The 26,084-nt window shown below is 37.6% G+C and overlaps 1 protein-coding gene across 4 annotated transcripts in view; it reads right to left on the bottom strand.

The window, feature by feature from the left end:
- TMTC2 (transmembrane O-mannosyltransferase targeting cadherins 2) overlaps positions 1-26,084 on the bottom strand; it is a 402,329-nt gene that overhangs the window by 58,971 nt on the left and 317,274 nt on the right. For 3 of the 4 annotated variants that reach the window (XM_036890024.2, XM_036890025.2, XM_036890027.2), the window contains 2 exons: positions 21,918-21,999; positions 6,196-6,310 (listed from right to left, as the gene is read on the bottom strand). In XM_036890024.2, the coding sequence (XP_036745919.1) occupies positions 6,196-6,310; positions 21,918-21,999 (197 nt within the window). The remainder of the gene's footprint in view (positions 1-6,195; positions 6,311-21,917; positions 22,000-26,084) is intronic. The other variant, XM_036890026.2, reaches the window with a different exon arrangement.

Here is a 26,084-nt window from a genome sequence, read left to right as displayed (position 1 = left end):
TTGGCATCCTCAGGGGAAACGTTTTATGTAATATTAAATCAGTAAAATCCTCATAGCTAACCATTTTCATAAGGCTGCAATTCAGGGGAAAACCAATGACCTTTTTTATTATTTTCAGCAAACGGAGTCCTGAATGTTCTTGATTAATAAGGAAAGAGGTTGGTGTTCAGCTTGCCCAGTAAACAGTCAAGAAATAGTTGAATTTGATAAAGCTGAAAGGCAGAAAAAAGTAAACATTCATGGGGACTGCCACCAATTTGAGCAAGATATAGACAGGCTGCTGTGATCATAAATGTAATCAATATTAGGAAGGCACTGACTGACTGCAACTTATAAAGGAATACAAACTGCAGAAAGCGAGAGAGAAGATTGTGGAAAACAGATCCTAAAGATTTTCACATTACCACTGTATAATAAAAACTTTCCACTAGTTCCTAGCCGTATAGTGGTACTAAGGAAATGTTACAAGTGATATACTTAACAAGGACATTTTTTTGTAATGTTCTTCTAATGGATTTCCATTGGTAGACCTTGAATTTCAGATACTGATTTAATATGTAGCAAAATGCCTTGTTGATGAAAGTACCTATTATGAGTAAGATGAATTATCCTGTAGAAATGTGTGCATTCTCTTCCTTGCAAATGGTTTATTGTGACTAAAACCATAGTGTTTTATTCATGAAGAACAAAAAGTCCTCTCCCTAAAACAGCACCTAACCTTCTCATGCAAATTAAGATGCCATTTAAAAAGTATCCTTGCACTGAAGTTTCTTGCAGACTAGCTACAGTTTATTTTACAAATATATCCAATAGTCAAAGGAATTCTGATTTACTTTTCTGGTATCCTTTTTAGCAATGCAAAACATTAATGTGGAGTGAGGGCATTCAACTGAAACCTTATAGGACACTCTTTCCCCTTCAAAAGGTTTGAATTTTTTATTTAAAAGTTATTAAGAAGCAAATAGCCACAAAGATGCAGGCATAACAACAATCTCAAATTATAAATACAAAGCAAGCTACAAAACTTGCTTTAAATATTGGTTCCTTGGGGACAGGGGTAGGTGAGAGTATATGGTTATGAAAGGACAACCAGAGGGAAGCTGTAAGAGACAGGCTGCATTTTAACTGTGGTGGACACACAAACCTGTACATGGGATAAAAGCACAGAACTGAACTGAACACACACACACACATGCAAACACACAGGTAAAAGGAAAACTGGGGAAACCCAGTAAAACCAGTGGATTTTTATCAATCTCCATATCCTGGTTTTGATACTGTATTATAGTTCGACCAAATATTACTGTTGGGAAACATTGGATAAATGGTACAGGGATCTCTGTATTATTTCCTACAATTGCATGCAAATCTATAGTGATCTCAAAATAAAAAGTAAAAAAGAAAAAAAGTTCCTTTATTTTTCTCAAAAGTTTTAAAACCATCCAAATGTGAACCAATTCCTCTTTTTTCTTCCCTGTAAGAGTAATCTACATAATCACAAACCTATGCCTAGAAGCTGAGAACAGAGCATACAGAGTGGATGTCACAGAATGAAGCATTCAGGGGATTTAGTGCAGTGAAATTCAGTAAGAGGGTGGGAGAAAGGGTAAACAGAAGGAAACAGAAAAAAATAATGCTTTTTAAACAACTCCATATGAATTAAGTTTCTTAAAAACATTCTCCTTTAACCTAAAATATCACTAAGAATGCACTGACTTTCTTTTTTTCTTTTTTATTAACGTATCATTGATATACACTCTTAAGAAGGTTTGACAAGAAAAACAATGTGGTTATTACATTCACACTTATTATCGAGACCACCTCCCCATACCCCATTGCAGTCATTGTCCATCAGTGTAGTAAGATGCTGCAGAGTCCCTATTTGTCTTCTCTGAGCTATACTGTCTGCCCCGTGACCCCACACACACGATGTGCACTAATCATGGTACCCCACAATCCCCTTCTCACACACTCCCCACCTGCCCTTCCCCACCCCTCCCCTTTGATAACCACTAGTCCCTTCTTGGAGTCCATGAGTCTGGTGCTACTTTGTTCCTTTAATTTTGCTTCACTGTTATACTCGACAAATGAGGGAAATCATTTGGTATTTGTCTTTCTCTGTCTTACTTATTTCACTGAGCATAATACCCTCTAGCTCCATCCATGTTGTTGCAAATGGTAGGATTTGTTTCTTTCTTATAGCTGAATAGTAATCCAGTGTGTACATGTACCACATCTTCATCCATTCACCTACTGATGGACACTTAGGTTGAATCCATATCTTGGCTATTGTTAAATAATGCTGTGATAAACATAGGGGTACATATGGCTTTTTGAATCTGAGAAGTTGCTTTCATTGGGTAAATTCCTAGGAGTGGAATTCCCGGGTCAAATTGTATTTCTATTTTTAGTTTTTTGAGGAACCTCCATATTGCTTTAGACGATGGTTGAACTAGCTTACATTCCCACCAGCAGTGTAGGAGGGTTCCCCTTTCTCCACATCCTTGCTAGCATTTGTTGTTCCTAGTCTTTTTGATGTTGGTCATTCTAACTGGTGTGAGGTGATATCTCATTGTGGTTTTAATTTTCATTTCCCTGATAATTAGCTATGTGGAGGATCTTTTCATGTGCCTGTTGGCCATCTGAATTTCTTCTTTGGAAAAATGTCTGTTCATATCCTCTGCCCATTTTGTAGTAGGGTTATTTGCTTTTTGGGTGTTGAGGTGTGTGAGTTCTTTATACATTTTGGATGTTAACTCTTTGTTGGATACGTCATTTACAATATTCTCCAATATATATTTGGAGAATATTGTAGGATGCCTTTTTATTCTGCTGATGGTGTCCTTTGCTGTACAGAAGCTTTTTTAGCATGATATATTCACACTTACTCATTTTTGATTTTTTTTCATTGCCTGAGGAGATGTATTCAGGAAAAAGTTGCTTATGTTTATATTAGATTTTTGCCTATATTTTCTTCTAAAAGTTTTATGGTTTCATGACTTACATTCAGGTCTTTGATTCATTTTAAGTTTACTTTTGTGTACAGGGTTAGACAATAATCCAGTATCAGTCTCTTGCATGTAGCTGTCCAGTTTTGCCAACACCAGTTGTTAGAGATGCTATCATTCCCCCATTGTATGTCCATGGCTCCTTTACCATATATTAGTTGACCATATATGCTTCGGTTTATATCTGAGCTGTCTAATCTGTTCCATTGGTCTATGGGTCTGTTCTTGTGTCAATACCAAATTGTCTTGATTACTGTGACTTTGTAGTAGAGCTTGAAGTTGGGGAGCATAATCCCCCCAGTTATATTTTTCCTTTTCAGGATTGCTTTGGTTATTCGGGGCATTTTGTGGTTCCATATGAATTTTAGAATGATTTTCTCTAGTTTGTTGAAGAATGCTGTTGGTATTTTGATAGGGATTGCACTGAATCTGTAAATGGCTTTAGGCAGGATGGCCATTTTGACAATATTAATTCTTCCTATCCATGAGCATGGGATGTGTTTCCATTTATTGGTATTGAATTTCTCTCATGAGTGTCTTGTAGTTTTCAGAGTATAGGTCTTTCACCTCCTTGGTTAGGTTTATTCCTAGGTATTTTATTCTTTTTGAAGCAATTGTGAATGGAATTGTTTTCCTCATTTCTCTTTCTGCTAGTTCATCACTAATGTATAGGAATGTAACAGATTTCTGTGTAATAATTTTGTATTAATTAATGCAACTTTGCTGAATTCAGATATTAGATCTAGTAGTTTCGGAGTCGATTCTTCAGGGTTTTTTTTATGTACAATATCATATCATCTGCAAATAGGCACAGTTTAACTTCTTCCTTGCCAATCTGGATGCCACAATTTGAATCTTTTTGAATTTACAAAGGCTCTTTTTGTGGCCTAGTATATGATCTTTTCTTGAAAATGTTCCATGTGCAACTTGAGAAGAATGTGTATCCTGTTGCTTTTGGATGGAATGTTCTGTAGATGTCTGTTAGGCCCATCTCTTCTAATGTGTTGTTCAATGCCTCTGTCTCCTTACTTATTTTCTGTCTGGTTGATTTGTCCTTTGGAGTGAGTGGTATGTTGAAGTCTCCTAAAATGAATACATTGCATTCTATTTCACCCTATAATTTCCTTAGTGTTTGTTTCACATACGTAGGTGATCCTGTGTTGGGTCCATAGATATTTATAATAGTTATATCCTCTTGTTTGACTGATCCCTTTATCATTATGTAATGTCCTTGTCTCTTGTGACTTTCTTTCTTTTGAAGTCTATTTTGTCTGATACTAGTACTGCAACTCCTGCTTTTTTCTCCCTATTAGTTGCATGAAATATCTTTTTCCATCCCTTTACTTACAGTCTGTGTATGTCTTTGGGTTTGAACTGAGTCTCTTGTAGGCAGCATATAGATGGGTCTTATTTTTTTATTCACTCGGTAACTATGTATTTTGATTGGTGCATTCAGATAATTTACATTTAGGCTGATTATTGGTTGGTATGTACTTATTGCCATTGCAGGCTTTAGATTTGTGGTTACCAAAGGTTCAAGGGTATTTCCCTTACTATCTAACAGTCTAATTTAACTCACTTAGTATGCTATTACAAACACAACCTAAAGGTTCTTTTTTAATCCTCCCTTTTCTTCCTCCTCCATTCTTTATGTATTAGGTATCATATTTTGTATTCTTTGTCTATCCCTTGATTGACTTTGCTGGTAGTTGATTTGCTTTTGCATCCGCTTAGTAATTATTTGTTCTACTTTCTTTACTGTGGTTTTATTTCCCCTGGTGACAGCTTTAGGAACACTTCCATCTATAGCAGTCCCTCCAAAATATACTGTAGAGAGTTGTGGGAGTTAAATTCTCTCAGCTGCTGCTTATCTGAAAATTGTTTAATCCCTCCTTCAAATTTAAATAAAAATCTTGCCATGTAGAGTATTCTTGGTTCAAGACTTCTGTTTCATTGCATTAAATATATCATGCCACTCCCTTCTGACCTGTAAGGTTTCTGTTGCTATGTCTGCTGATAGCCTGATGGGTTTTCCTTTGTATGTGATCTTTTTTCTCTCTCTAACTGCTTTTAAAAGTCTTTCCTTATCTTTTGTCTTTGCCATTTTAATTATTATATGTCTTGGTGTTGTCTTCCTTGGGTCCCTTGTTTTGGGAGATCTGTGCATCTCCATCGCTTGAGGGACTATCTCCTTCCCCAGATTGGTGAAGTTTTCAGCAATTACCTCCTCAATGACACTTTCTATCCCTTTTTCTCTCTCTTCTTCTTCTTCCAGAGCAGATCCCCAAGGCTGGGTGTTCAGCAGTCTTAGGCTTCCACCCTCTCCCCACTCCGTTTCTCTTCCTCCTACTGCAAACTGGGTTGGGGGAAGGGATTGGCTCCCGCCGGATCAAGGCTTTGGTAGATTACCCATTTCTTGAAGTCTGCTCTGTTCTCCAGGCATATGCAGTCTGGTGCAGCCTTCTTTCCTGTTGCTCTTTTAGGATTAGTTGTATTAACTATATTTTCGTACTATATGTGGTTTTGCGAGGAGTTCTGTTTCACCTCTCCTGCCGCCATCTTTAATTCCTCTGACTTTTTAATTTACAACAAAAATTTTTGCTCTGCCTTTAAATTGTCTTGCTACTATTATAACTAACCTTCATAATACCTTTCTGAAAAGAAGCACTAAGGGCCTAAAGAAAAATTTTTTTTCATAAATAGCAATAGTGCTAATAACAGGACCATTTTGGATATTTGATGGGCCTTAAGTATACTTGTATTTGATAATTTTCTCTACTATTATATATAATAAAACATATACACATGCCACATTCAATGTAACTCAATGCACTCACTGTATCTCAAGAAATATTGAGAAGCAGTAGACTAACTGACATCATGTTTTGTTTTGGAGACATATGATTGACTATTATAATTTCGATTTTGTAATTTACGGCCAATAATTTTTTAAGGGAAGGGAAAATGGGTCTCAACATTTTCAGAGAGTCCTGAAAGCTAATATGTCCTACATCCATGCACATAAAATACAATGAATAAAATAGTCCTGACTCATTTTAACATGTTAAACAGCATAATTCACTTCAAGAATGTGGAACAAGATGGTATGATAAAGGAATTAGTACTAACTAACTGCTCTCCCCAAGCTACAATGTTGCTCTTTTAAGATACAGTAGCACAAACTAACCGAAGCATGTGGGCAGCATTGAAGACCACATCAAACTCTGTGGGGTCCAGTTCAGCTGCTTTTCTGGCCATTTCAGCTGCTTCTGTGAGGCGAGCTTCTTCCAGAAGAAACTGACCTGTAAAGTATGAAAGCAAGTGAGCGTCAATGAGGAAAAGAATGCTGTGAAACAATTAAGCTGCTATAGAGACAAAATATCCAATCAGTAGTAAAAGTGGTTTGAAGCTAAGATTCATGCTTGTTTTGCATCTACATTCTCATTATTGAATCATATTTTATATTCCTTACCCTTAATTTCAGGATATTGCAATGTATCTAATCTGGTACATTAACAAAATATTTGTTCTTAAAAACAATTCTCTATGGACTATTGAAACAAGAAATAAAATGGATAAATTAAAAATTGTATCACAAATACGAGTTGAATTGGTTTTAATTATTGGTCTTCTTATCTCATGCATATGCACAAACGGGTATATTTGTCTATACTGAGATATTTTTATTTATTTTTATATACATATAATTTATATACATAAAAATATACATTAATTTCTTATATTTAAATAACACTAAAATTACTGAAAGAACATTGAAAAGTTGGTTGAGCTCACCTTGCTCTTAACTAGAATGACTAACAAATGTGGAATAAATATGAACAAGTGCAGATTTTGAGATTACTTTCAGCTTTGTAAGTAAGAATTAATGCAGTTAGAGCTGCACAACTCTTTGAAACCGTACCTCAAGAACTGTTACATAATGCTATCCCAGAAAAATATTGTAAAAAATAAAACAACCACATAAATGCTGGGCCTAATTTTAAGGCTGTAAATATGCAAACAGAGAGAATAGGCATTTATTTTTTAAGTCATGGATTTAGTAACAGCAAACGCAAATGATGCTAAATCTTATCTGATGTGGATTTTTCAAATGAAAAATGAATCAATGCATGATGGAGATATGCTAAAACCACCCATGCAAACTGCTCGGCTTGTAGAGTTGTGATCTAACAATTATTTCTTTTTGCTTTGGGTTTTCTGTTTGTATAAAGTTCAAGGTTTTGGCAATCTGAAAAACAGGTATAAAAATGACTTACAAGTCCTGAGCTGCACAGGGTAACAGAAACTTTAAAAATAGTAAATCCTCCACGGTGATTGCTGGAAGATCATATTATTTACTGCTTATCTAATATTTATTACAAATTGCCTTAAAGCCCAAAAGGACCAGTTCTTAAAATACAGGGGAACTTCTCTGTGTTAAATATTTACAATAAACCACAGCCCTGCTTGTATTTAAGCATTTCTAAACTTCAGTTGGTAAAGAATGGTGAGTAAACACAGGCCTAGGATTTCAAGCCTACTTTTTTCAAAGAAGTGACAAAGTTTAAAGATTAAGATTTGTAAACCCCTCAGCTATTTCTACAAAAGGTCTCACTTTCTTAGTTTGTCACCTAACATTCTGTGCTTTTCTCATGTCCCAAAGCAAACATAGTTCCTGGGTCAGAAAATCATTAAGGGAACAGAGTTGTAAATATTATATTTATAAATTTAAAAAACCACATTACTTATGAAATTCATGTATATACTAACCACAAATAGCTTGATATGAGATTCAATTTACAGTACATGTTGTTTAAAAGCAGTAAAACAAGAATTAGATAATCTATGGCATACAGAAAAATCAGTAACTCCTCCCATTTAGCCTAAGTAAAGGCTAAATCCATTCTTCAGTTAGTTATGTTTGTTACAGAATTTCAAAATTAAAACATAAATTGTTGCCTGTCTTCAAAGAATAATGTTTACCTAAGTAAATGCAGTAATGTTTTCATTACTTATATGGTAGTTAAACAAAGGATAATGTAGGAATTTATTAACTGTCCTTTTTCCTTTCCAGACAGCTATTAAGTCTGAAATGTATTCTGTATTAATTGGTAGGAAAATGTAACAGTTAATTGAATGATGAGGGATATTTTCTTAAAATTCATTATTCCAGCCTGTAGAGGGATGAGAAGATCTATTAGCTCTGGTAAAAAAGACAGAGAGAAAAATACAGGACATGATATCTATATTGTCCATATAGAAACAGAGGGTCCATTGGCAAGAAAGTTATGTGATGAAGAGAACTGATACTCAACAGCATAAGAAATCAGTTTCTATGCACTGCCCCAGGGCAAAGCCTTTCAAGCATTATCAATGCCAAACACACCTTTAAAATTCAACAAAAAAGACATAGCAACATTAACTAATTGTGTAAAATTAAATAAACAATTTTATCCTAATTTTAAAACTTTTCTTTGTTTTAGGTTAACTTTGTTAAAATACAATTTGTAGATAGTTTGCAAGGTCCCAAAACTACACGAAACACATAATTTTTAGTATTGTAGATGGTGACGGAAAAAATTCCCATATGATCATTCTATAACAGAACTCATTCATCATATTAACACTTGGAAAAACAATATCATGACCTAACATATTAGGTATCTGCATGATTTTCCCTACTCTGTTCTTGATTGGCTGTGTATCTCCACAGTCTAGTGTCAGTGTTCCATTATGATGAGGCCATAAAATATTATGGAGTGTGGGTCATTTGGTATCTGTTTTTTTTAAAACTGAATTTAAAACTCTGAAGTGAAGTTAAAAGTAAATTATTCTAAGTTATACAATGACTATTTGTTTGAAATATAGTGCAGAATTGATGAAAATGTAGAGCAGTAAGCATTTCTGTAACACAGGACCAACATAAACCGGGAAACAAAGACAAAGTAGATTTTTTCTTAATTAACTACCCAGGAAACCTAAATAGATATGATATGGGGTTGGGGGAATAATAGGGCACAACATTTGCCCTTACTTCTGGAAGACTTTACTTCAAATCATTCCTCTTCCACCAGCTTCATCATTATTTCTCCCACCAGACACTGGCTCCCAACTCTTTGGACTAATTCTGTTTCCCTTAATGTAAATTACTGCTTCTTAACTTTATTTGTCCTGAACATTCAGCTCTAAGGCTTCTGTCTTGTCCCACACCATCTCCAGCCCTGCCTTGCCCACCTACTGTAACTGGACACATTTCATTCTTGCGTCCTTAGACATTTCCTTCTTAGTGAACCTTCTTTGGATACTTTATATTAGCATGGCTTATGACTTAAGTTCACTATACTACAACTTAACAGCTAAACCAGAACACTTAAAAGAATAAAAGGGAAAGGTACTGTTAATTATGTTGGAACAAAGGGATATAAACCAGGACTGTCCCACTGGGGCCACCCCACTTAACAGCATATATGATGTGGGTCTCTGTCCTCTCCTTTATTGCTATTGGGAAGTGAATTGTTTCACATAATAAGGCACTGAATTGTTGTTAGGAGAATTGGTCAATGCTAGCAAGAGAGAAGTAGCTTCTTTTTGCTGAAGAATATAAAGGTCTGCAGCTGAGCCCACCAAGTCTGAGCCAGATCTTGAGGCTCTGTGGGTAGAAGCAAGTTGTGGGGCTCCAACAGCGAGGGGAAATTAAAGGGGAGCCAGAACACTACAGAGAGTGCAAAGGAAAGCACAGAATGCCAGGAAGGCAGTCGTTCTGGGGAGTCCATCCACACTGGTGGATTCTGCAAGACTTGCAAGACTACCTTTTTCAGTGGTTCACAGGCTTTAGTACATGTTAAAATCACCTGGAAGACTTGATACAACAGAGGGATCAGCCCACCCCCAGAGTTTCAGATTCAGTGGGTTTAGGGTAGATCACATGAACTGCATTTTTAACAAGTTCCTAGATGCTGCTGCTAGTCTACAGTCCACAGTTTGGGAACCAGAGTCTCATAGGAATGGCAAAATAAATGTTTTGCATTGTACTTCGGACTCCATGTCTGGGATCAGCTACCAGTTAGACTGAGTTGCTCTGGTTAATCAACTGCATGTGGCATGCCCTTTCCTATGTTGTGGGGAATAATGACCAGGTTACACTATATGTGCACATAGAAAGATATGTTGCAGATAGAAAGATATATGAGTGTGAATAAGACATACTTATTAAATACAAACTTACTCTTGCAAAACCCTTAAATTAGGAGATGTAAGAGTTTTACCCGACATATGCAGAATATATTTCTGCAAAACCAACCACTTCTCTTTCACATATCATAGACAAACACAATCTTTGTACTTGATAACTGAATAGAATTTCAAATAAAGAAGCCACAAAAACCTTACGTAAAATGTATTTTGTTCTCACACATGTATTGTGCTACCACACTTTATCATTATTTCTTTGGTTTGTAATTTGTCTTACTCGAGTTATTATCACCATCTTATTTAATTGTCTACAATTAAAGGGAGAAAAAGGAAAAACAGGATGAGAAGTTGTAAAGAAAACAAAAAGCCATTTGAGTAGGGAAAAACAGAAGAGGATATAAAAAGAGGAAGCATCTTCTAGACCTCTAGAGGTCCAAATACAGAGGGCAAGTCTCCTCATTGGCTAAAAAAGGAAGAGGGGAAAAGCTGTCGACAGTTCTAGATTCAACTGTTTCATCATCAGAGCCATACCTGATTGCATTCTTCCCTGGAAAAATCTCTAACTGGACCATTTAAACTACTTGTTAGATTTTTTTTTTTTGAGAGGGCATCTCTCATATTTATTGATCAAATGGTTGTTAACAACAATAAAATTCTGTATAGGGGATACAATGCACAATCATTAATCAACCCCAAGCCTAATTCTCAACAGTCTCCAATCTTCTGAAGCATAATGAACAAGTTCTTACATGGTGAACAGTGCAAGAGCAGTCATATCACAGAAACTTTTGGTTTTGATCACGCATCATGAACTATAAACAATCAACTCAGATATGTTTATTCGTTTGATTTTTATACTTGATTTATATGTGAATCCCACATTTCTCCCTTATTATTATTATTATTATTATTTTTTAATAAAATGCTGAAGTGGTTGGTAGATGCAAGATAATGGTAGAAAACATAGTTTAGTGCTGTAAGAGGGCAACTGTAGATGATCAGGTCTGTGCCTATAGACTAAGTATTAATCCAAGCTAGACAAGGGCAACAAAACATCCACGGATGCAGAAGATTTCTCTCAAAACGGGGGGGGGGGGGTGAGGTTCTAAGCCTCACCTCTGTTGATCCCCAATTTCTCACCTGATGGCCCCCCTGCGACTGTGCCTGTCTTAGGTTGTTCCTCCCTTGAGGAATCTTACCCGTCTCTGGCTAACCAGTCAGTCATCTTCCGGGGCCATACAGGGAGATGTAAAGTTGGTAAGTGACAGAGAAGCCTTATTGTTTGAAAAGGTTAGCTTTTTACTTCTTTGCAGATTTGTGGCTTCTATGCCCAGCATTTGTCTTGAGGTATCTTTACCACTTGGAAGATACTTGTTAGATTTTTACTAACATTTCAATACGACAAGCTGGTGAAGATCAATTCTTCATTAATTCCTCGACTTAAAAAGCTGTCCGAAAGGTAGAAATCCATAAACATGCAAACTGGACTTAAAACATAGGGTCAAATATTGCTTTGTAAAAGTTGTAAACTCCCTAGATTCATTGGGACTGGCATTTCTTACCAATATGCAATGAAAAATTCACTCTTATGATCAATGCCAATAAATGAAGGAGGAAAAACAATCTGTAATAGGTGTCATGATATGATACAGATTCTCTACTGGAAAAATCACTCATGCAGTTTTTAAAAATGTTCAAAGACAAACAGAATTTGTATTTATAAAATAACAACTGGAATATAGCAATTGTGTTCAAAAAGTTTCCCTTGGGAGAGGACATCAGATTATGTAAATACATCCAGAATCGTCTGGCTTCGACTGGTACCACCGTGTCTCAAGCCACCATCTCAGCCTGGATTACAGCAGTAACTTCCTGACTGGCCTCCATTCTTCTGCCCTTGATCCTACTGGGTATTCTCAACACAGCAGTCAGCGCGATCCTGCCAAAATCGAAGTCAGGTCCCATCATTCTACAGATGATTCAGGGAAAGTGAAAGTCCTTCCACTGGGTGACACAGTCGGGTATGACCAGCAGGACTGCAGGAGGTTCCTCCCCACCAACCCCTGCCCCGTTCTCTGACCTTTCTGACCTTATCTCCTTTGTCCCCCACTACTCTCCCTCTTGCTCACTTATCTACACTGGCCTCCTGCTGAATGTGGAACACGTTGGAGGAACAAAAACTCCTCCTTCAGAGCCTTCATTTGCCGTTCCCTCCACCTGGAATGCTCTTCCCCCAGACGTCACACACGCACACTTTTACTTCCTGGCACACTGTGGGGATTTAATAAATACATGTTCAATGACAGGACTGAATTAACTCCTCATCCCTATGTGGCAGTCTGCTTCCTCTTTAAGAATGACCTAGAACCCAGACAGCGTCGGTCACTGGGCACTTCACATCCTCTCACTTACACTGATTTTAGGCACGGCTGCAATGAATGGCCACACACTTGGGTACTTCACGACTGTCAAGACTGCCATTTAAAGTGACATCTCTAGGATCGGTACCTTCTGGACTTGAGCAACACAGCAGTTCTGATTTCAGAACTCTGAATTTCCCTTGGATACAAAAAATAACCCTTGGATACAAAAAACAAGCCTCCCTTTTGAGAGGCAAAAGAGAAGATTGACCTCTTTATTTTTAATAACATCGGTCATACCTTTACAGATATCTTAATTCTACAACAGTTCAAACTATGCAATTTGGCTAAAATCTAATATATTCCATTGTACTAGGGAATAAATTCTGTAGTCTGGGAAAAGAAGAGGAAACTACAGGCTAATGCATCGCATGTATAGCAGACCTAGTACCCACCACCCGTGATCCTTGCAGTGGGAGGTACAAAGATACATGCAACATTTTTCCTGGACACAGTTTCAATCTAGTAGAGGAAAAAGGAGGTTCTGGAGATAGTTTAACCATAAAATGGGTACAAATTTGAAAAGGGGGGTGAAATGTATCCCAGTCTAAGTGCATCATATCTGGACAGAGGTGGATTTTTGTTTAGTTTTGCTCAACTTATAATTAAAGTTGAATATACACAGATGAAGGAACACAGGTAAGGGCACCAGGTGAGTTCTCACAAAGTGCCTGTGGGCATGTCAGCAGCAGCCCAATCACAGAAACCAACTTTTTCAGCATCTAGAAGCAACTGCCTAACTGGAGGACTTTTTCAAAGATGCAGATGATTGGAACAGGGAAAAAGTCATAGTGGGAACATTTGGGCTGACTGGTTTTAATGACATCTAATGGTAACAAGATGGGTGGGTCAGGTGGAAATGAGGTGAGGCCTTCAGAGGGTGTTTCTATTAGGGAAGGTGTGTAATGCATGCCTGGTAGGACAGAGTGGGTGATAACGCAGTGTTCAGAATTTAGACTGACTCTCCCAAGGAGATGCTGAAGAGAGGTTACGTTTTCATGCATGCTAATTAGGCCTGGGAGAATTAAAAATAGGGAGGTGAATCTTCTCTTTTGCTTCTCAAAAGGGAGGCTTGTTGAATACCTCTCTTTCTGAGCATCCCTTGCATTATAGGTGTGCTCTCACTCTTTAAAACAAATCTCGCTCCCCTTACCTTCTATCATTCTGTTGCTTTCTGGTTTTGTGCTCTTGGGAGCCTGATTTAATAAAAACTCTGGTTTCCTGAGACAGACCCAGTGTGATAAGTGGTGGTAGCTACTGTCCAAGAAAACACCAGGTGAACAAGTACACCCAGGAGGTCAAGCCGGACTGCTGCTTTGCGGTTTGGGAGGCCCCGATCTGTCCCGAAGTGAACATGGGACCAAGAATTTGCCCTGAATTGGACAGGTGGCAAGGAAGGTGCCGTAGTATAAAGGGAATCTGAGGAACAGCAAGCCAGGGCTCTGTGTGCAACTGGAAATGAGGTCAGGAAGGCTGGCGCTGCTTCACTGCATCTCCTTCTTCCCTTTACAGAAGGGTTACAAAATGCTAGAAAACTGCTGAGGGGATTATGAGACTGTCAGACGGGGACTGGGAATTAGAGAGGAACAAGGAGAAGAGGGGAGACTGTGGAAGAACTGAAGAGAAGAAATGGGGAGAAAGGGGTAGGGAAAGAACAGGAAGGGGGAAGCAGCCCGATTCCATTACAGGTGTAATCAAACAGGCAGATTTAACAGGGATCAAGGGTGCTTTATAAAGGAAAATAACTTCTTGCTAGGCTTCAAACAATCTGAGGAGTTTTATCACCTCAAGATGAATGGAAATACACAACGAAATGAGGATGCAACCTAACCAGACAAGGGAGCAGACGCTTTGCCCTAGGAGATGCTTATTCTTAGACAAAGGAGTCCTAAGGAAAGAGATGAGGCAGACAGAGGGACCCAAACCCAGCTGAGGTCAGTCAAAAAAGGAGTGTGAGACACAAACTTACAGTGGTAATGACAATGGAGGGACGCTTCCGTCCTCTTTTTAGGAGGAGCTCAGGGTCTTCTCATTGCTCCCAACACCACCTCTATGGGGTTTTCTGAGGTTTCATTTACTAAAGTGTCCTCTGAGGCACAGGGGAGTTAATGGCAGGGTAGCAAACTTTGGGAACAATTGTTTTAATTAAGTAGAAGGCAGAAAGTAAACAAAAATCTCAGACTGAATTCTATCATTCAATCAAAATAGCTAAGACTGGAAAAAAGTATCTCTTTCTCTCCCTCCCTTTCTGTCTCCCTGTTCCCAATTATTTGTTACTTACAATACTCGTTCTTCTTGCAAGCAATTACTTCCTTTCTTTCTTGTCCTCTGTGTACGTGTTGATAGAAAAAGATTCCTTTTTTTCTTAATACCTAGGTTTTCATTCTGTCTCTGCTTCCCCTAATTTCTGTCCCTTATTTATAGACCTTATTCAAAAATTTTTCCATACAATTCTCTCATTTTCTAGTGCATTACTTTTACAGTTTCTATTATAATTTAAAATAAATGGCCATTGTTACCATTTACTGAATATATATTACATGCTAGTTATCTTATAAAACTGCAAATGAATGCTCATAATTCAAGGAAGTACAATCATCTTCAGATTAAGAAACTGAGGGGCACAGAGGCCAGCAAAAGACAGGCCATGTTTCAAGGAGATAATCAACAGAAGGGCTGGGAATCACCTCATTCCAAAATCCGTGATCCTCTGTCCAAAAGCCCTCATCCAAAGGTGAACTCATCTTGCTTTTGTGACTTAGTGCTTTACAAAGACAAATTCAAAAGAATCTATATAAATGGAATGTTTGTGCTCCACCCCCACCCCCGCAATTCAAATTCTGAAAGCAGAGAGTTTAGGACCCCTGTGAAAGAGACCCTGGGAATCCCCTTGCGCCTTCCACCTCATGAGGACGCAGTGATAAGATGGCTGATAAGGATGTAGCAGGCCTCCCCACACACCCAATCTTACAGCACCATGATCTTGGCCTTCCAGCTCCAGAACTCAACAACTTCCTGTTGTTCCTAAACCACCTGGTTTCTGCTAATTTCTAATAGCAGCCCAAACGGACTAAGTGCCTTTTTCTTAGCAAAGCATGATCTAGTTACACATAATTTAAAACAAAGTAGATTCTACTCTCATACAAAAAAAAAAGGGAAGCAGAGATGAGAAAAGGAAGGAGTAAAATGAACTGAAAGCCAGTCTATCCTTAATCATTTTTTTCATTAAAAACATACTGATTGACCACCTTCTTTGTGTGAGGCACCAGCGGTCATGCTGGCATCGCTGGAGCAAAGCCACTCTGGTTGGTGTCCAGATTCTTTAGTTTTGAGCCACAGTTCCTCACTTTTGAAACAGGAATAACCTCCCTGTGCTGTCAGCGGAGTGAATGAGATGCTGTAAGCTGCGGGAGTGAGGCCTGGTGCCTCATCTTCTAGGTCCTTGTCCCGCTTTCCTCCCCTCTGCCCCTTCTGCCCTTCCCACCTCGGCCACTGGAAGCTGCCCTTCCTTCTGGAGGCCTTCAAATCCGCAGTTATGAGAGCCCCATGGCCTTCTCGGGCAGCAGTCCTCCAAAATCTCAGCCTTCTGGGTCGGTGTCACTACTGGGGACCCTCCAGGCTCACAGTCAGTAAGTAAGAGTGTGTCACTGAAAGCACAAGGCACGCCATGAACACACCGTGGCTAAGAGTCAAAGGCGGCTTGGCTGACTTTGCACAGACCTCAATATTGTCACTCACACTCTTGATAACTCAGATCCGTCATCTGGAAAATAGGGATAATGTTATTTCTGCACAGGGTGGGATTACTGAAGTGACAAATATACATAAAAGCCCCCAGCACGGGGTCAGCAAAGTAACTGTGAAACACTGAGCTTTGATAATAGCACTGGCATTATTGTGCACAGATGTGCCCAGCAGGACACCAAACAGTTTTCTTTACGTACATTCTCAAAACTCTGGAGTTGGGACAAACCATATTACTTGAAATGACTCCATCATTCTAATATGGTGAAACACTTTGTAATTCTTGCATGATTTATAGCAACAGTTTTCATTTTTCTTTTTCTTTTCTTTTTTTTTTTTTTTTTTTAAATAAAACTGGGTGGGTTCTATGGTCTGAATGTTTGTGTCCTCCCAAAATCCATATGTTGAAATCCTAATACTCAAGATGATGGTATTAGGAGCAGGGGCCTTTGGGAGCGATCACTGATCTCACAGAACAGGAACCAGAGAGATCCCTCAGGACCTCTACCATGACAGTATACAAGAAGTCTGAAGCCCTTTCCCCATTCCCAATGCTTAAATTCGTGCTCACATCCTAATAAACCCACACTTGAAAAATCTTCAATGAGCACTCCTTTTGTAGCATGGCAGGTCTCATAATTTGGATGTTCCTCCTTCTATGGAGCCAGAATGCATCTTTCCGTAACTTCCAGCTATGGTCCCAGTTCTGCCCTTGAACTATTCCCTAGACATGTGCTGCGCATTCTGCCTAAAGCCTTTTCCCTGCTTTAAGGTTCTCCTTTGCACCCCTCATTTCTACACTTTTGTCCAGTGAACTCCTACACTTCATTCAAATACACCTCATGTGTCAGCTCATCAGGCATGCACCCCAAGATCAAGGCCCCTTCATTATACAGTCTCCTTTTTAAAACCCATTTTAATGACAATTAAATCATTCTTTTAACAATTTGAGCCTCCCTTTCCAGTTTGCAAGCCACACTGGAGCCCTTCTTGTTCTGTGACGTCCCTATATCAGGAATGGTGCTAGAGGAAGAGGTTCAGTACTTGTCTCTACACAGCTGAACCTCTGGAAATGAACATCATCACCCACAGAGAGTACATCTAAAAAAGAAAACAAGGCTAAAATCTTTACTCTTAGAAAAGTAACACAAAGTAAGAGTTTGACAGGAAAAGAAGAAAAAGTCCAAGGTCTACATAAAGAGTACTTCTTCTTAACAGCATTTATTACAATCTACTCCCTTTTAGCTTTTTCTGCTTTTGTCCTTAATATGTAGTGAATTCCCACATACCCAGATTTAGAATAGTAGCTACCTCATAACAAATGTATTAATTTTTTCCCAGCTACATCAAATTTACTGCTATGCATGTAAAGAAAACAATTATAATATATTCTGACAATTTTTTTTTTTGCTAGTAATCTTTAGAAAAGAAACAAACAAAAAGGGACTCTTGTCTTGACTTTTATCTTTTTTTAGTTTTTTTCTATTTTTGCAGAAGCTTTCTATTGGAGCCATAGGAAAATCAATGGAGAATCCTTTGAATTACAGGCCCATGTAAGACATCAAGTCACCAATATTCACCTTTGACATTTGCAAACTAAATTCAATGAAGACTACACATAGTTTGTTTCACATGGACATGGGAATGACACTGGCAAGTGGATAACATATGAACACAGCATTATCCTATTACTGATACCATCATTTCATTCCTTAAAATTTTTGAAGCAAGATCAGTGAGAAACTGAGTATATGTTAAGCAACAACATGAAATCTGAATACTGGAAAACATTTTAAAAGCCTTGACTTTAAAAATGAGAAATCTTAATCCCAGAGACTATGATATAAATACCAGAGAGCCCTACATTTAGTTAGCTCATTGAGTCAGTTTTATAAACCTAACTTGCTTTCTTGCAAAACAACTTGAAGAAAAAATGTGATGTGCAAAGCAATCCTTTTTCCTGAGACATAAAACCAAGTGCATTAAAAATACAAACAACTGGCAGAACTTTTAAATACTGCTTGCTAATTGCCACTGCAGTCAATATAAATTCCTATAATTTCCTTTGTCTAGTACCAACTGGATGGTATTTTAAAAGTCATTTGTATCATTAACAAGCAAACCAAAAGCACATAATCACTCAAGAGAGTGAATTTCCAGTAGAACAAACCTCACCCACTCTGGCATTTTCATTGGCACTTGCAAAAGCATTAAAAAAAAAGAAAAAGAAGTCTCAAAACAATATGGGTAATTTTATTTAAACTTTTATTTCTAAGCTGAGGAAGGGTTATATTAATTCAATCCATGAGTATAAATACCCTAAGACTATCTGTAACTAATAAGATGGCAAAGAACTCCCATAGGAATCATAGTATGTTATCTTCTTGGACAAAATGAAAATTTTGACAGAACAACTTTTCAGTCCATTTAAAACCTACCCTCAGTTCTAAGATGGAGAATATTCATAACTGAGCTCAACAAACATTCACTGCACATTATTTTGAGTATGGCAATATACACTAGATATTGGTAATGCAAAAATGGAAAACATGTTCTCCCTGTTCTTAATTATCTCAGAATTTTCTAAAGAAGGTAAGTGTATAATTTCAATATAAATATTGACATTCCCATAACGACTCCTAAGTCTAAGCCAACATCATCTCTTGCCTAAAACATAGCAATGGAGTTCCCCTTGCTCTCTGCTGACTTTTTTTCTAATCATGTCTTTTCTACATAGTCCTGTCCATTGTTCTTAGAAGAAATGGAAACTCTTGAGTCCACAAAGCCCCATGGGCTCCATCTCTGCTTTCTCCCCAGGATCACCTTGCCCAACTTCCTCGTCGGGTTCAGTACTCCGCTCACATTAGCCTTCCTTCTCTGCTGTGAACACAGGCTTGTTCTTGTCTGTGATATTTGAACTTTGTCTTTCTTCTGTCTGAAATGCTCTTAGCTAGCTCTTTAAAAGCTGGCTTAATCTTACAGATTTCAAATACTGCCTCCTTACTAATGTTTGACCTGACCACTTGGCTTCAAGAGTATCATCCTATTTATTTCCTACATAGTGCAGCTCACTTTATGAAAACAGAACAGTGCCTTGCACCTGTCTGATACATCTTATACATACTAAAATTAATAAAAATCCTTCCCTAACAATTTTAAGCTGTCATGATTTATTAATCTGACATTTTAAAACTGATAGAAGAACCTACCAATCAAAAGCATCTACCTACCTATCTTTGTATCTGTTTTTCTATCTCCCAATGTTGTGAAAAGAAATGGAATATATATAATAGAAGAAAAAAGCAATGACAGTTATCAAGGGGCCTAACATTTAGTTATCTTCAACTAATGTGCACAAATCAACTTCATTTCTCTAGGCTTCAATCTACTTATTTGTACAACAGAGGGATTGCATTAGATCATTTCAAAAGAACTTACCAGTTCTAAAATTCAGTCATTTGAAGACATCCCCCAAATTGAATGTACATTTTCTTATAACCTGAGCACAGGGCAGTAAGAACACCCAGCATTCAGAAGGTTATGGGCTTCCTATCTGTCTGTAGATTATTTTGCCTCAGCTCCTCCTTTTTGATGCCTCATACTGAGTCCTTTTCCTTTCCCTCTGCAGAGTGGGGAAAAACACTTAAACTATTTTATAAAATTACATTGAATTATGCTTTCATTCCTCCCTTAGAAAATAACTGTACTTCTACTAAAGTATGCATGCCAAAAATTTTAAAATAAGCCAGGAGCAATGAGAAGAATCAATTTTTACACATATATTTACTGAACATATGTTATCACTGTCTTCAAATAACCTCCACAATAAAGAATTTGCTGCACTTTCTGTTAAAACTAAATTCAAAAATGTCTCATGAGAGAAATACTTCCTACCACCATCACTGGTGGGCATGGGGGGGATTTCTGGAGAATGATGTAATACAAAAATAAATAGAAGAAAGGAAGGAGGGAGGGGGAAGGAAGGGAGGGGGAAGGCAGGAAGGGAGGGAGGGAGGGAGGAAGAAGTAGGTAAAGACAGACAAGCCAGAATAACAAGGGGACTAGCTATTAAAATTAACACAACAGTGATTTTTCCAATTGCAATTCAAATGAACCAAGGATGAAGTTAAAGGAATTGACTGAAAAACTGAAAGCATATAATAAAATGATGGGAAACAAGATTAAGAGATGTAGTAAGCAGAATTAATTTGAGGTAAAGGAGATGCAGGTAGCAAGACAGGAAAAAAATTCTACTTTATAAAATGCAATGAGAAGGGGTCCTTTAGCACTCAGGGAAAGTAATCATGGAACTACTTTAATGCACAGTATGAGTACTCAAAACAGTATGCATGAGAAAATCCTAATTTAAAATACTTCATATAAGAAAATCTATAAACATTTTTAAAAAATGCTGCAGCAAACCAGCAAGCTTAAATAGTTGCCTGCTATCTTAGCAGGGCAGTAAAACTGCATTGTGAAACAAAATCAGGAGCGTTTATGCAACAGGCTGTGTGCAGTTACATGTTGTGTTATGCTGGAAAGAAGAAGCATCGCAAGGTGAGGTTCAAGAACATACACACACAATGTAAATAAACAAATGATTTGTGTTTGCTTAAGTGTGTCCTCCATTTCATTATTTCCATTTTTCTACATTCACTGTCTGCCACTGATTTATTTTTACTAGTTGGCAAATGGAAGAAGGAATTAAATATTATCCAAGCATATTAGCTTTATTTTCTCAATTTCAGTCTCTATCCACCTTTAAGTTTACTACTTAATAAAAACTAACACATCAAGGCCAATAGTGGCCAAAACATTCTTTTTCCCCACGGGATAAGCAAAAATAAATGCTTTTCGGCTTTTTGAAATGCACTCCAACTGCAGATCTGGTAGAAATAAGCACATCTTACCCAACACTAAACTAGATATCTACTTTACCTCACTTAACAGATGACTCACTTAATGACACAGTGGAGGGTGACAGAGTTGTTATGTAAGTTCATTCTACACTGATTAAGGCCAACTCTAAACTGAATGAGAGAGATATCCTTTATACCCTTTACAGTTTATCCTTGACCCCAATAATCTCAGGCATTTAGAGGCGGGGATATAACCATATCTTCCAGAAAGCCAGACTTTGAGGCCATGCTGAAACCTCTAAAACTTCAAAATGGTACACATTCGATGTGCAATACATTATCATTTAGCATGGAAAGAGAGCTAATATTTTGATTATATACTTTGCATCAGGCAAGAAGCAAGATGCTTTCCTGATGAGACATCACTTAAATTCCAAACTGAACTTGAAAGAAACAACTGTGAGAACGCCTTTCTGCACTGAAGTCCTAGGAAAATGACACCAGGAAAACACAACATGGGGCCCTTGTTAACACGACGGCTTTGAGTGAGAAGGTAAGACTATTTGCACGAGGCTCAATCTGTAACCATAAAGTCAGGGTCCTCTCAAAATGTCCTTTGCCAACAAACCCTGGATCTCTCATCAGCATTAATAGTAAATGAGGGGGCCATTGGAAAAAAACTAGTAACCACTCACCATAGTGCATGTAACAGTTTCCTTTGGTGGGATCCAGCTCAATAGCCTTCAAGAAGAACTTTTCAGCCTCACTCTTACGACCCTTGAAAAACAGAGAAAATGGATGATTCAGCAGCGGATCAGGTAGGATTCCTTACCTCCTGGGCCCTAATGAAGTAGCCTAAGGATCTACTTGGTCATCATCATCAAAAAAAAAAAGGGGGGGGGAGGTGAAGGGTACATTTATCTAAATGACAATGATCAGGGAGAATATGCTGAAAGAGAAGACTCAAGTCAGAATCCGGAAACTCCAAGATGAGAAGAACAGACAGTGACAGTGAGTTCATCAAAGAGATTCAAGAGAAGAGGCCAGGAGGGCGAGGGGAAAAAGTGGAACAGGTGGTTTCAGGGAAACCAAAAAGATAAGATAGTTTTAAGGAATGGTGGGAAACATCATTTTCATGTTCTCCCTTCAGTTTGTTTTCTCTTCAATCCTTCATCCTTTTAAAGAATTTTGAGCATTTTAGCTTTTGAGATCATTTTGTCTTAATGGCTCTCTTTATATGCAGAGAAACTAAATCACAATTTGTTGAATCTCAAGCAACTATGGCTTATCAGTGCTTCTGTCATTCAGGACTAAAATATTTCTAAACCAGGATTTAATCTAAAGGGAGATCTTCCTAGCTATGGTTTTAAGTAAACATTACTATCATCCTCAGAAGAAAATAAGCAAAAAACAGGGGAAAAGGCTTATATGCAATAAACTGATTTTTCCTTTGTTACCGGGTTATAGTTTCTGACCCCAAACTGCCTACAGAGTAACACAAAGTGGTGGCTTGGGGTAGGAGAAGAGCCTCTAGGAGAACTTTCCTGAAGTAGTTATGCCTTGTCCTGCAAGGCTGGAGGGAAGGTCTGTGCTGACTGTGAGTGGCAGAAAAGTACCAGATGGTGTCTTGAGCAAAGAGAGACAATCTTATCTGCTTGTGCCTCCTAATTAATATACCACATGAACTTCAGGTGATTCTTTTTTCCTTCTTTCTCTCTCCAGATGTTTTAAAAATCATTGTTAGGGAGATAAATCCCCCAAAGGTCATGTACATTCCACACAACTTTGATTCATTTCGCCATACTCCCTTCCTTCTTGTTCATCCACTCACTTAAAAGATTCACTGGTGCCACACCCTTTGTCCACCTACCACCCTAGCAGGACAGACCTAGCCCATGGCCTCCCCTGCTTATAACTATGTGCTAACTGAAAGACCAGACAACGGACTTCTTCATTTCTTCTTTCATTTTTAGTAATGCTCCTCAAACCAATAATACATAACTTGTGTTACCAAATATCCAATAATTAGAAATTTAACTCCCTGCAGTATTTCTCACAGCATTTTAACTTCAAAGGAGAAAAGGAACACACAAGTGCTTCCTACACATATCATATTTTCATGAAGTTAGAAAGAATTAGCAAGAATCTTACCAAGTTAAGATTCCCTGCTTAAATAACTGTTATGAATCAGATAGTCTAACGTATAAGTTAAGAGCACAGATTCTAGGCAAACCAAACAACTCACATATTTATGCAGCTATGATCCTTTGAAAATTATTTCATCTCTTAGCTGTAATTTTCTCTATTACAGAAAAAAAGATAGGTAGAGTACAGGGGACTTTTTAGGGCAGTGTAATTATTCTGTATGAGATTTTAATAGTGGGTACATGCTATTAAATATTTGTCAAAATCCATAGAATACATAACACCAAGAGTGAACCTTAATGTAAAGCATATAATTTAAAAATAATGTTGCCGTATTTTCTCATGGACTGTGGTAAATGCACACCACTGACACAAGCTGATAATAATAGGGAAACTACCATGTGTAGGGTCATAGGGGAGTAAGGGAGTTTATGGGAAGTCTTTGTGCTTTAGGCTCAATTTTTTTGTAGACCTAAAACTGCTCTAAAAACAAAGTGTACTATTAAAAGGAAAAGAGGATAGTGATAAACTCTAAGATTACTGAATTATCTGAGATGACACACATAGTCATTATAGTACCTAGGTGTATTGTAAGTTTGTAATAAATGTTAACTATTATTTCATATACACACACACAATTTATCATATGCAATAAAATGCAGAGTTCTGAATGACACAGAATATGCTTTATTACACAGAAGCCTCAGAAACACATGGTCAGCCTTGCAATTATGGGAGGAAAATGATGTACAAAGAACTTGAGGAATATGATAATAACAAAGTGAAAGCTATCACTGTAAACTCTGTGCAAATGTTGTATGCAAAGATAAAAAGCACCTGAACTTTCTTCCACTTAATTTTTTCAGGATAGAAGAAACTAGCTCATTTATCAGTATCACAGTCAATAGGGCAGTAAAATCTTTGTATGTAGTATATTGGCTAAACAATCATATGCAGTTATAAAAACATGTATTGGAACTCAAATGACAGTGGTCTCTGGTGCATCAGGTTATTAAAAAGCAATGAGTGTCATCATATTCTACATGCAAAACAAACACTTTGAAGGCCATAACATTCTTTGGGGGCCGAGAGGAGGATATCAGGCCATGATCCAAAAACCTATCTTTGTGCGTTGACCACTATTAATATAGTCAAGTGCCAATTACTAATAAGGAGGAAAATAAAATTCTACAATAGTATATAAAATCAAGAGTAACTGAAGGCAAACATCAAGCAGACAAGCACATTACTGGGTCTTAGGAAGGGATCATGAGAGCTGGGAGGTAACACTAAGGTTAACCAGATTTACTCTTTCCACTATTATTATTTTAGAGGGATGGTAGTTAAGAAAGTGGAGAAAAATAAAAAGTCACTTCTCAGCAGGTTTTTCTGGGTATCTTTTAGACCGTGTCAGCATTTTCTAGAAGAAAGCTTTTTATGGAGTAGCCACTGGCCGCACACACTTCTCACATTGAGCACTATTACTCATTTTGTATACTGGTGGGGATGTTTGGACACATGCGGTGTTTCAGAAAGCCAAGAAAAGGGACTGTGGTCAGCTGTGACAAATAAGGGAAATGTGAGCGGAGAAGTTCGGTCTCTACTGCCAGCTCTGTGACTTATTTTTCTTGTTCCTTTGTTTTTGTAGGTTAAAAGCTTATTTACTGAATACCTACCATTTGCTTTGCATAGTTCTAAGTTCCACGGATACAACCAGAGCATTTGCCCTCAAGTCCTTGGTGCAGGAGGCACGTAATGAACACACAACCCAGTAAGTAAGGAACTAGTCACAGGGCACAGAGGGCAAACACTTCCTCCAGTCGTCAGTGAGAGAACTGGCCTGGGACAGACAGGCCTGTATGTGGATCCTGCTACCTCTACTTATTCACACGTAATCTATTGTGGATCTTTGAGAATCTTTTGTAACATCTCTGAGTCTCTTTTTCCCTCATCTGGAAAAATGAACATACTTTATACCACTTTTGAAAGGTTGCTAAGAAAATCACAAATCAAAAGGAAATAGCTAGCTTCAGATCTAGCACATAAAACTGACATTCTTTGATATTTCTTCCTTCTATCTACTCAAAAGAATTCTTCCTTCCAACTTCCGTGCCTCTCTCTGGTTCCTAATTATCAGAATTCAAACATTCTTTTCAGAATTTCATTTCATGGTAGAAACTAAGTTCCATAATTTTCCTATAAAATGCCTCTCATTCCTAACACTTTCCTCTCCCTCAAATAAAAGCCCATTTCAGCTCACATATAGAGAATCACAATAAAGCTCAGATTTCTGACTCACTAAACTGCATTTCACCAAATACATATCCCTTGAGCAACTGTTTTTATGTTATGTCCTTGCTCAAAAATATTTTAATAGCTCCTGTTTCTACTCAATTCTACTTCATAATCAGTCTAATTCCTAAAATCATCCACAACCTAGCCCAAATCTTCTTGGAAAAATTCCTATCCTTTACCAATCTCCTCATTTGCTCCTAAGTCTTCTCTTAATTATTTCTTCTGGTCTGTAATGTTATTTATTTTTTCATTCATTCATATGCATTTTATGCTTCAAGCCTCAGTTGAAGTCTCACTTTTTTATAAAGCCCTGTGATAGCTCTAACTCCTGGCAATTTCCCTTTTTTAAAAAAAAATTGTGATGATATGCCTATATTTTTGAAGAACCATTGCTACCATATTAGAATGATACAACTTTGAAC

This window comes from Manis pentadactyla, chromosome 10 (genome assembly GCF_030020395.1).
Source record: "Manis pentadactyla isolate mManPen7 chromosome 10, mManPen7.hap1, whole genome shotgun sequence".
NCBI classification, from domain to species: domain Eukaryota; kingdom Metazoa; phylum Chordata; class Mammalia; order Pholidota; family Manidae; genus Manis; species Manis pentadactyla.
The sequence above is the reverse complement of the archived record's forward strand: the minus strand, read 5'-3'. Positions and strand labels throughout refer to the sequence as shown.